General features: G+C 33.0%; 1 protein-coding gene across 1 annotated transcript in view; it reads right to left on the bottom strand.

Moving 5' to 3' along the window:
• Window positions 249–13,051, bottom strand: part of LOC109706561 (synaptotagmin-5-like) — a 36,088-nt gene continuing 23,285 nt past the window's right edge. Inside the window, exons 11-13 of the mRNA XM_020227478.1 lie at window positions 2,793–3,089; window positions 2,607–2,720; window positions 249–778 (exon numbers count right to left, since the gene is read on the bottom strand). Coding sequence (XP_020083067.1) covers window positions 632–778; window positions 2,607–2,720; window positions 2,793–3,089 — 558 coding nt within the window. The 3' untranslated portion in view covers window positions 249–631. The remainder of the gene's footprint in view (window positions 779–2,606; window positions 2,721–2,792; window positions 3,090–13,051) is intronic.

Consider the following 13,051-nt stretch of genomic DNA (forward strand, 5'->3'; position numbering starts at 1 on the left):
TGAGTGCAGTGAATGAGATTGACAAAAACATTTTGTTCGATGACATGTCAAAGTAAAGCTATAATATTAAGTTATTGTCACATCTTATACTTTCGTGAAAAATAGATGGCCATCATTACAAGTTAAGACCATCCCTAGAGAGTCTGGCACTTGAAAATAAAATAATTATTGAAAATAATACTTGCATGTACACGCCCAAATTAGATGCATATCTTACACTTCACCCATCAAGGAGTCGAAACAACTCATTTAGATGGTATTAATGAGATAATATTGATCATTGAATAGATGAGGTCTAAAATTTACACCAACTTTTGGATACATAGGCAGGGCTAATCATTATTTATTAGATTATCTCTGGTGTAATGCATTAGTTTAATATGCTATAAATATAATAATGACATTTTACATAGCTCGACAAGAATAACAAAAGTAAAGGCCTAATGGACTATTTGATACAGTAAATAGATGCATTAATGTTACAACTCTTCGAAAATTGGAGGGACTTATCCAAGACCCCACCACCTGCGGACCGATTCGATGGTAGCCTCTCTCTTGAAAATCTAGCTGTAACATGAAGAAAGAAAACTTTACTCGGAAAAATCCCTCTTCGATGAATCATCGTCCTACTTCACGATTCGCGGTAGATCGGCTGCGGCGACCATTTAAGAAGTAAGTTCAACTTTCCTGATTTTGTGCCTTCTAAGGGAAAACTTTCCTCGTACTGTTCCTCCATTATAACTCTTGTCAGAGTCATGATGCACCTTCCCATGTAATCCTGAGATGATAAATGAGATCTCTTATATGAATGAATATTATATGATTCAACAATCAACACAAAAAAAAACTTCTCTGATGCATTTGACAGTTATATTGAGTTGAAGAACTGAAACACAGATGGTTGACTAAGAACAACTGTCGACTAAGTATGCTTCGTTCACGTTTGACATTATTTCTCTCTTCTTCCTCTTTTCCCATTTCGTATGTGTATAAGAATGACATGCTTTCCATATTCGCAATAACATGTTTAGCATCAACAATCGCTTTGGCTTGAACACAAAAATAAATATATGGCAGCAAAAACTCCCCCTTTTAAGAACAGCAGCAACATTTGAGAAGAAGAGTGAGTAATAAAAGCAAGAAAAGTGTAAATGTATTTTTAACCTAATTTATGAGAAGTGTAACCAAACACAAAAAAATGTCCTTTTTTTTCGTCAATCTCATGTCTTCGCAATGAACAACACCTTAGACGAGAAGTTCATTATTGTTTCATCTATCTTATTACTCTATACTAAAGTCCGTGGGGTATTCTTCTTTTATTGATATGTGTCCGGCTCAACTATTCGGTACACCCGGTGCATCGTAGACCATTGATTGTGGACATATGTATGGTCTATGGGAGAATTTTGGGCGCATCTAATCTACTTCTATCTATTCTTTCTTCTACATTAAAGGAGGGTTTGGGGGATAACACATGTCCCCCAAAACCCTCCCCTCCTCTCTCTCCCTACCTATATATATATATATATATATATATATATAGGGTTTTAAAATTTTATATTATAAAATTCCAAATTTTGGATATTGAAATTTTAATTTATTCCCAAATTTTCAACGTCAAAATTTAAAATTTTAAATCCTAAACTATATAAAATTTTGAGCTATTTTTCTAAATTGGTTTGCTTCATTACCTACCCAACTACTAAACCAATTAGAGTACTCCATTTTGTTTGTCATTTATCTATTGTAAGTCCAAATTTTAGAACAAATTGTATCTAATTTCTTCACATTGGTGCTTAATTTTGCTAAATTTAGAATTTCTTACAAAATTAAATATATGTTCATAAATTCTAAAAAAAATTATAAAGTTAGTCAATTAAAAACCTACGAATCAAGTAACTACTTTTTATTTTATCATAATATTTTCAATTCTCGATATTGCTTGCATGGGTTGACAAAAATGATCTGAATAGAGTTAGAAGAATAAGAATTTAAAAAAACACAAAACGAGAATATATATATCTTTTGAACAAACTTGCCTAAAAATAAAATATTACAAACTTTTCCTTTTTGCTTCAGAAAATTTTGAAAGTGTACAGAACCCCAAATTTTAGGAACTATCAAATACCTAGAGACAAAATCTGTAACAAAATTTTATATTTTAGAATTAGATATGTTGATACAAATATGTGTTTAATATATATATATATTTAATAGAAATATGTACTAATATTTTATAAATATAATTAAGAACATACCTATCGTACCCGCGGCAAAACGCAGGTACATCGCTAGTTATTGTTCTATTCCAAGTGCTTATACCTCAAAATTTGCTGGAAAAAAAAAAGCAAAAATCTTAAACTACACCAAATTTGCACTAAATGATCTGTTTTTTATTCTATTCAATTACTAGGAGGTCTCACGACCATAAATGTGCAACAGCTGACAAAGATGATATTTCACCGGCTAATTTCACATAATGAGTATAGTGCCGACATAACAAGTATAATGCTCTTACCATTGCCAACTGATTGAGAACCTACATTCAATGGCTCTATAATTTCCAACCATTAAACATATAAGTTCAATATTTGAAGTAAACTTACCTTTCCGAATGTATCATGATCCCAGACTTCCAAAATAAGCATGTCATGTAGGCCGTCTTCAACAACAAAGTCAAAAGTCTGATCCCACATTGGATTTAAGCTCTCATTCACAACCTGGAATAAGCCACATTACTCTCACACTTGACAGAAATACAACTTTTCAAAGCTCAGGGAATGAGGAATTACCCTTGTCTTATACTTCGTTTTTGTTTTCTTCATTGTAAGCACAACATATGGGTCAGACTTTCCAGTCATATCCATCGCGGGCAAATCTTCTCCTGATATTACTGTCACAGAAAGCACTCCCCTCATGATAATTTCCTTTTTCTTGTGCGAAGCTATCTTCTTGAAATTGGTTACAATTGTTCCATTTTCCGCACTCCTGATGGTCTTCTCCAAAGAAGTCATAGTGAACTGCTTCTCGAAAGGATTATGGAATCCATTCTGCATGTTATAGGGACAGTACAAGAGCTCCAGATGCACCTAATTAAGTTGGATAATGAAACAATAAGACATCACAAATTAGAAAGACAATGCATGTGTGTGTATACAAAGACTTGGACTGGAATGCTTTCGGAAGCATGGAGGTCTACGTGCTTCCACTTTGTTTTCGATGATTGACATCCGAATCGATGATCCACTGCTTTGGACATGATACACACTTTTCGAAGTAACAAATTATGACATTTCACAATTTTTCAGCACCATTTGCCTAGAAATTTAAGGGTCTCAAAATCGACTAATTTAATGGAAGGTATGACTTGTTTGCATGTTTAACAGTATAAAAAATCCAAATCCAACAAAATTTTGATAGAAAAATGTTTTCACAACCTAGAATAAGTACCTCTGATCTGATCTAAAATTTAATTCTTGTTTTGTTATATTATATAAGATTGTTATTCTTAGGAAAATGTCGAAGAATTATAAAATTCGGATTCTAGATGCTTCCAATAATGTAGATCAAGGTCTAATAGAGCTAATCGTTGATTTAGACATCCCAACATCAAAAACAATTTGGAAGCATTGAGGCCTCTATACTTCCAAAAGTATTATAGTTGGACAATCCCTCCCTCCCTCCCTCCCTCCCTCCCTCCCTATATATATACTCTCTCTCGCTCTCTCTCTCTCTCTCTCCACACACACACTCCCCCTATATATATATACAAGCACACATAATAGAAAGCCCCAAAANGCCCTCTCTATATATATATATATATATATATATATATATATATATATATATATATGTATATATAGAGAGAAAGAGAGTACTGGAAATCTAGTACTCGTCTTGATACCAGATTTTGAGAATCCGCAACCCGCTCTGATACCGACTGATGTTGATCCAGTACCAATTGTTGGGATTCCGCAACGGAAGCGTCGATTCGGATTTTTACCATAAACCCGTCTCCTCAGCAAAAGCTGATACAATCATAAAAGAGAGAAAACCAAATAAAAAATATGCAAGTAAAATAAGATTTACCAAATAAAAGAAGGTTATAAATAACTCCTCTACTGTAACAGAGTAGCTTCAAATCTGAGCCTTCTTTCTGAATCTCTCCTACCCAAGGTTTTAAGTGCCCGTCAACACGGACCGTATCCACCGTGCTGTACCGTACCAACAAGATACCGGCACAATACAGACCCCGTGCCGATGGCCTCAAAACCCTCTATTCTTTAAATTAGTATGTAATTTCCTCAATAAAGTTCAAAAGATGTGATAAAAAGACATAATAAATAGTAAGAATATTTTGTTGTTAAAGAAAATAAATATTCATGCTATTATGTGTCAACAAACAAGAATTTTTTTTACCGGCACGCATCGGCACGGCTCAGCACGCACCGTGCCGGCAAGTTTCCGGCACAACCCGTGCCACAGTATTTAAATCCTTGCTCCTACCCTTCTCTCGTCTTTTATAAACCTAAAAGACAACTCTCTTTTTCTCTTTAATTTTTATGCACCCGTGCACAAGATGCACCAAACACTTGGCTAGCTTTTGGTATGGACTTCCAAGCCTCCAGCCGCACACCCACTAAAGCTTCAGTCGTCCTCTATCAGGCTTTCAACCCTCTTAAGCATTATAAATAATGCTCCACTAAAGCGTACCCCAATTCTAGTATAATTAGGGTTTAGGGTTTGATATTTAAACCTATATTTAGTTTGTCTCCAATAGATTTAAGTATTTATCATATTCTAGTTAGATTTATACTCTAATTAATATTTAAATCTTAATTTATCTCTAATAAATTTAAATATTAATTATTATCCAACTAGAAAATCAACTACAAATCTAGCCAAATCCTAACATAGAGTCCCCAGCTACAATGCTATCAATAGCACAAAACATTTAGTGCTACCAAGTTTTCCGCCGATTGATCTACCCCTTTGACCATTTCCACCCCATAGATCATACTATTTCACCAACCACCCACTAAACCCTAGAGGACCACTATCATCCTAACCACACATCTCTTCATCCAAGAGCCGAAACTATTAAGAGTATTCTAACTTTATTCTCTCTCTCTCTCTCTCTCTCTCTCTCTCTCTCTCTCAGCTAGGCTGGTATACTATCGATAGCACGGAGACCTCCATGCTACCAAATTGTTTTCAATGATGTGCCTTCCAAATCGACAATCAGCTCCATTAAACTTGATCCACTATTAAAAGTATTTGGAAACTAAATATAATGATTTTTTGCCATCATTTGGCTAGTGATCGAAAAATCTCAAAATTGACAATTTTAATGGTCGATGTGATGCATTTGTAAATTTAACGGTGTAAAACAATCCAAATCTGATGAAATTTTTATAGAAAAGTCTTTTCACTATTTAGAATAAGATCAATACCTCTGATCTTAAATTCAAATATTTTATCATTATTTTTTATGAGATTCTTATTTTCAGCCGTTCATTTTTAGACTACTCGTTTGATAGGTAAATGATATCGAAAAATTATAAAATTTAGTTTCCAAATACTTTCAATAGTGTATATCAAGTCTAATGGAGCCGATCGTCGATTTGCAAGGCGCATCATTGAAAACAACTTGGTAGCACGGAGGCTTCTGTGCTATCGATAGTATACCAACCTAGCTCTATATATATATATATATATATAGCAAAATGTCCTTTTTACTATCAAGTTTTTAACCCTTGGATGAGAAATTGTAGGGTTAGGATGATATGATGATATTACTCCCTTAGGGTTGAGTGGTCCCCCTAGGGTTGAGTGGTCCCCACTAGGTTATAATATTTAATACAATGGTTAGAAATGATGAAAACAATTGATCCAAAGGCTGAAAACTTGATAGCAAAAAGGGTCTTATGCTATATATATATATATATCTATCTATATATATATATATATATAGGACTAGGCTAATATCCTATTAATAGCATCAAGTCATTTGTGCTACCAAGTTTTTGGCCAATGGATTAAGAGATGTGCGGTTGATATGATGTGGAATACCTAGGGTTAAGTGGGTTCATTTCTGGTTTAATAGTATTATCTAACGGATTAAATTGATCAAAATGGTCTAGATCTAACGGCGGAAATCTTGGTAGCACCAAGCTAGCTTCTTTTTAAGGTTGAAATTAGGTCATAGTATCCGGACTTTGTATGTGTGTGTGTGTATATATATATATATATATATATATATATNCCAAATCGACGATCGACTCCATTAAACTTGATCTACACTATTAAAAGTATTTGGAAACTAAATTTCATAATTTTTCGACATCATTTGGCTACTGATCGAAAGGTCTCAAAATTGACAATTTTAATGGTCGATGTGATGCGTTTGTGAATTTAACAGTGTAAAACAATCCAAATCTGATGAAATTTTTATAGAAAATTCTTTTCACTATTTATAGTAAGATCAGTATCTTTGATCTTAAATTCAAGCATTTTATTATCATTTTTTATGAGATTCTTATTTTCAGTCGTTCATTTTTAGACTACTCGTTTGATAGGTAAATGATGCCAAAAAATTATAAAATTTAGTTTCCAAATACTTTCAATAGTTAGATCAAGTCTAACGGAGGCGATCGTCGATTTGGAAAGCGCATCATTGAAAACAACTTGGTAGCACGGAGGTTTCTATGCTATCGATAGTATACCAGCCTAGCTATATATATATATATATATATATATATAGAGAGAGAGAGAGAGAGAGAGAGAGAGATAGAGAGAGAGAAAGAGAGCTAGGCTGGAATACTATTGATAACAAAAGGTCCTTTTTGCTATCACGTTTTTAACCCTTGGATGAGAAATTGTAGAGTTAGGATGATATGATGATATTACTCTCTTAGGGTTGAGTGGTCCTCCTAGGGTTGAGTGATCCCCACTGGGATACAATGGTTAAAAATGATGAAAGCAATTGATCCAAAGGCTAAAAACTTGATAACAAAAAGGGCATTTTGCTATCAATAGTATTCTAGCCTAACTCGGTATATATATATATATATATATATATATATATATATATATATATATAGGCTAGGGCTACTATCCTATTAAAAGGATAGTAGCACTTGTCCTATCAAGTTGTTCTTGATGATAGCCGAATCGATGATCGGAGTTGTTGAAGTTGATCTACAGTATTTGAAATATCTAGAAACTAAATTTCATAAATTTTAAAAATTATTTACATGGTGATCAAAGTGTCATAAAATCGACAATTTTTTACGGCCTATATGAGCCGTTTGCTTGTTTAACAGTGTAGAGCAATCCAAATTGCTTGAATTTTTTATAGAAAATTCTTTATATTATTTAGATAATGTTTGATATCTCTGATTATGAATTGAAAAAGTCTTAACGTCTATTTTAAGAAGGTTATTCATTTATGACCGTTCATTTTTCAACTTTTCGATGAACTTGATAATGATTTTTAAATATTACAAAATTTGGTTTCTAAACATTTCTAATTGTGTAGATCAATTTCAACGGTGCTGACTATCAATTTAAAGTTCCGATCATTCAAAACGGCTTGATAGGACAATGTCCTCAATCCTATTAATAGGATAGTAGATGGACTCTATATATATGTATATATATATACATATATATATACATATACATATATATATATATATATACATATATATATATATATATAGCATAAGTAACATAATATATTAATATTACATTACGTACACCATTATATATATATATGTATATGTATGTATATATATATATATATATACATATATTTATATATACATATATATATATATATGAGCTAGGCTGGTATACTATCGATAGTACCAAGTTGTTTTCAATGATGCGGATTCCAAATCGACGATCGACTCCATTAAACTTGATCTACACTATTAAAAGTATTTGAAAACTAAATTTCATAATTTTTCGACATCATTTGGCTAGTGATCGAAAGGTCTCAAAATTGACAATTTTAATGGTCGATGTGATGCGTTTGTGAATTTAACGGTGTAAAACAATCCAAATCTGATGAAATTTTTATAGAAAATTCTTTTCACTATTTAGAGTAAGATCCGTATCTCTGATCTTAAATTCAAGTATTTTATCATCATTTTTTATGAGATTTTTATTTTCAGCCGTTTATTTTTAGACTACTCGTTTGATAGGTAAATGATGCCGAAAAATTATAAAATTTAGTTTCCAAATACTTTCAATAGTGTAGATCAAGTCTAATAGAACTGATCGTCGATTTGGAAGCCGCATCATTTAAAACAACTTGGTAGCACGGAGGCTTCCGTGCTATCGATAGTATACCAGCCTAGCTCTATATATATAATCCATCTAGAGTTCTTTTGTAAGTCTTCTACTTACAACTTTTTAGCTCTTGGATCTCTAGGGTTTACTATTTAATGGTTGGAATAGTATGGATCTAAGCGCCCAAAGGTTGGAAGTAGCAACTTCCAAAAGTATACGAGTTTAGAGCTTCTATAGTCATAACTGAGTATTTGTTTTCGATGATAGATCTTCCAAATGGACAATCCATTCCATTAAATATGATCTAAAGCATTTGAACTACCTAAAAATCGAATTTCGTAATTTTTTAGAAATTAAAAGAGTCCATCAAGTGGTAAGAAAATAAATGGTCGATTGAACGACCTCCTAAAAATAGAGCACCCTGTTCTTCTATTCAAGATCAGAGTTATTGACCTTGATCTTGACAGTGAATAAAATTTTCTATCAAAAATTCAACTAATACCATTTCTTCTACACTGTAAACTAAAAACACCCCATACTAGCCATCAAAATTATCAATTTGGAGGCCTTTTGATTGTACAATATATGATATTAAAAGAAAAAAAAAATCATGAAATTCGATTTCTAAAATGTATATATGCTCTAAATTATATTCAACAATATGGATCAATTTGGAGGCTCTATCATCAAAAATGACTTACGAGCATAAAGGCAACCGTACTCATAAAAATACTCTCTCTCTCTCTCTCTCTCTCTCTGTATACATATATAGTAGGAATTGTGTGCTTTTAGGAGCACAGAGGCCTCTGATGGAGCTTCCGAATCGACGATCGGCTCCGTTAGACTTAATCTTGCGTATTTGAAGTATCTAGAAAATAAATTTTATGATTTTTCGATATCATTACCTAGCGATCGAAAGGATTCAAAATCAACGGCTGAAAATAAAAATCTCATAAAAAGTGATGATATAGCACTATATATATATATAGTAGGGCTACTATACTCTTATGAGTATAAAGCCCTTTGTACTCATAAGTTGTTTTTGATGTTGGGGTTTTCGAATCGACGATCCACACCGTTATACATGATCTAGAGTATTTGAAACTTCTAAAAAATAAATTTCATAATTTTTCGAAATCATTATAAAGTCCATCAAGCCGGTATAAAATGAACGGTCAAAATCGAACGACATCCTAAAAATGGATGATCGGATCCTTCAACTGAAGATCAGAGTTATTGATCTTTATGTAGGTAGTGAATAGAATTTTCTATCAAAAATTCAATCTATTCTGATTCTTTTACACCGTTAAACTAGCAAATATCGCATACTGGCTGTTAAAAATTGTCAATTTTGTGAGCTTTTGATCGTAAGGTAAATGATATCGAAAAATTATAAAATTTAATTTCTAAAAGTTTTAAATGCTCTAGATAATGTTTAACGGTATGGATCGTCGATTCAGAAGCTCTATCATCGAAAACAACTTATGAGTACGAAGGCGATTGTACTCACAAGAGTATAGTAGCCGGACTCTATATATAGCTATATATATATAGAGAGAGAGAGAGAGAGAGTTGAGCTGGAATGCTATTGGTAGCAAATGGGCTCCGTTGCCACCCATTTATTTTCGATAATGGAGCCTTCAAATCGACGATCGGTACCGTTGAATATAATCTATACCACTTGAAGTATCTAGAAACCAAATTTCATCATTGACCTAATGACCAAAGGGTTTTAAATTTTATAATTTTAAGGGTAGATATGAGACATTTTCTCGTTTAACGGTATAAAGCTATCCAAATCAATTGAATTTTGGTTAGAAAATTCTTTAAACTATTTAGAACAAAATCTATACTCTTGATCTTGATTACAAAATTCCTATCATCACTTTTTTGAGGATATTCATTTTCAACCATTCATTTTTACGCCCATTTGATGGACAAGAGAACGATATCGAAAAGATTTGAAATTTGGTTTCTAGATTCTTCAAGTGGTATAGATCATGTACAACGGTGCCGATCGTCGATTTGGAGTCTCCATCATCGAAAACAAATGGGTGGCAACGGAGCCCGTTTGCTACCGATAGTATTTCAGCTCAACTCTCTCTCTCTCTCTCTCTCTATATATATATATATATATATATATATAGAGAGAGAGAGAGAGAGAGAGAGAGAGAGAGAGAGAGAGAGAGAGAGAGAGAGAGAGAGAGAGTAGAGCTAGTATGCTATCGGAAGAATAGAGGATCTGGTGCTTCCAATTTTTTGGCCCTTAGAGCAACCCCCTTAATCATTTCTAACCTTTGGATTAATACTATTAACCTGTGGGGACCAATCAACGCTAGGGATACTACTCAACTTGGGGGGACCGCAATCATCCCAACCGTATAATTTTTTATCCAATGGTCAAAAAGTTGGAAGCATCAGATCCTCTATGCTTCCGATAGCATAGTAGCTCTACAATATATATATATATATATAGGTCTTGTGTGCTATTAGGAGCACGGAGGCCTCCGTTGTCCTAAGCTGTTTTTTATGATAAAGCTTTCGAATCAACGATCACCTCCGTTAGACTAGATCTAGCGTTTTTGAAGTATTTAGAAAATAAATTTTGCGATTTTTCGATATTATTCACCTACCTATCAAAAGGATTCAAAATCAGTAATTTTTAATGGTTGATATATATCATTTGCAAGTTTAACGGTGCAGAAATATTCAAGTCAGATAAAATTTTGATAGAAAATTCTTTATACTATTTACTGTAAGATCAATATCTCCGATTGAATATTTTAGTGCTATATCACCACTTTTTGTGAGATTTTTATTTTCAGCTGATTTTGAACCCTTTCGATCGTTATGTAAATTATATCGAAAAATCGTAAAATTTATTTTCTAGATACTTCAAATACACTAGATCAAGTCTAACGGAGCCGATCATTGATTCGAAAGCTCTATCATCGAAAACGTCTTAGGAGCACGAAGGCCTCCGTGCTCCTAATAGCACATAAGACCTACAATATAGAGAGAGAAAGAGAGAGAGTTGAGCTAGAAACTCCCAAAAGCACCAAGGGTAGATGCTTTTGGGTTTGTAGCCCTTGGATGGAGTGATGTAAGGGTAGGATAATGGTGGCAGGTGGTGATAGGTGAAATAGTGTTTGATCCATAGGCTATTAGTAGTCAAAAGGGAGATCTAAGAGTTAGAGTTGGTGCTTCTAGGTGTATTCTAGCTCAATTATATATATACATATATATATATAGAGCAGGGCTGCTGTTCTCTCAGGAGCACGGAGACCTCCATGCTCCTGAGTCGTTTTCGATGATGGAATTTTCAAATTAACGATCGGCTCCGTTAGACTTGATCTAGGGTATTTAAAGTTTCTAGAAAGTAATTTTTGCGATTTTTCGATATCATTTACCCAGTGATCGAAAGGATTCAAAATCCATAATTTTTAATGGTTGATATCTGTCGTTTTCAAGTTTAACGGTATAGAAGTATTCAAATCAGATGAAATTTTGATACAAAATTCTTTATACTGTCTACAACAAGATCAATAGTTTTGATCGAAAATTTTAGTACTATATTGCCACTTTTTATAGGATTTTTATTTTCAGCCGTTAAAAATGATTGATTTTGAATCCATTCGATTGCTAAGTAAATGATATCAAAAAATCGTAAAATTTATTTTCTAGATACTTCAAATACGCTAGATCAAGTCTAACGGAGCCGATCGTCAATTCGAAAATTCTAACATCGAAAACGGCTTAGGAGCACGGAGGCCTTCGTGCTCCTGAGCCGTTTTCGATGATAGAATTTTCGAATTGATGATCGGCTCCATTAGACTTGATCTAGGGTATTTGAAGTTGCTAGAAAATAATTTTTGCGATTTTTCGATATCATTTACCCAGTGATCGAAAGGATTCAAAATCCATAATTTTTAATGGTTGATATCTGTCGTTTTCAAGTTTAACGGTATAGAAGTATTCAAATCAGATGAAATTTTGATACAAAATTCTTTATACTGTCTACAACAAGATCAATAGTTTTGATCGAAAATTTTAGTACTATATTGCCACTTTTTATAGGATTTTTATTTTCAGCCGTTAAAAATGATTGATTTTGAATCCATTCGATTGCTAAGTAAATGATATCAAAAAATCGTAAAATTTATTTTCTAGATACTTCAAATACGCTAGATCAAGTCTAACGGAGCCGATCGTCAATTCGAAAATTCTATCATCGAAAACGGCTCAAGAGCACGGAGGCCGTGCTCCTGAGCCATTTTCGATGATGGAATTTTCAAATTAACGATCGGCTCCCTTAGGCTTGATCTAGGGTATTTAAAGTTTCTAGAAAATAATTTTTGCGATTTTTTAATATCATTTACCTAGTGATCGAAAGGATTCAAAATCCATAATTTTTAATGGTTGATATCTGTCGTTTTCAAGTTTAACGGTATAGAAGTATTCAAATCAGATGAAATTTTGATACAAAATTCTTTATACTATCTACAACAAGATCAATATTTCTGATCGAAAATTTTAGTATTATATCACCACTTTTTATAGGATTTTTATTTTCAACCATTAAAAATTATTAATTTTGATTCCTTTCTATTGCTAGGTAAATGATATCGAAAAATCGCAAAAATTATTTTCTAGAAACTTCAAATACGCTAGATCAAGTCTAACGGAGCCGATCGTCGATTCGAAAATTCTATAATCGAAAACAGCTCAGGAGCACGAAGGCCTCCATGCTCCT

The sequence above is a fragment of the Ananas comosus genome, linkage group 2 (genome assembly GCF_001540865.1).
Source record: "Ananas comosus cultivar F153 linkage group 2, ASM154086v1, whole genome shotgun sequence".
NCBI lineage: Eukaryota > Viridiplantae > Streptophyta > Magnoliopsida > Poales > Bromeliaceae > Ananas > Ananas comosus.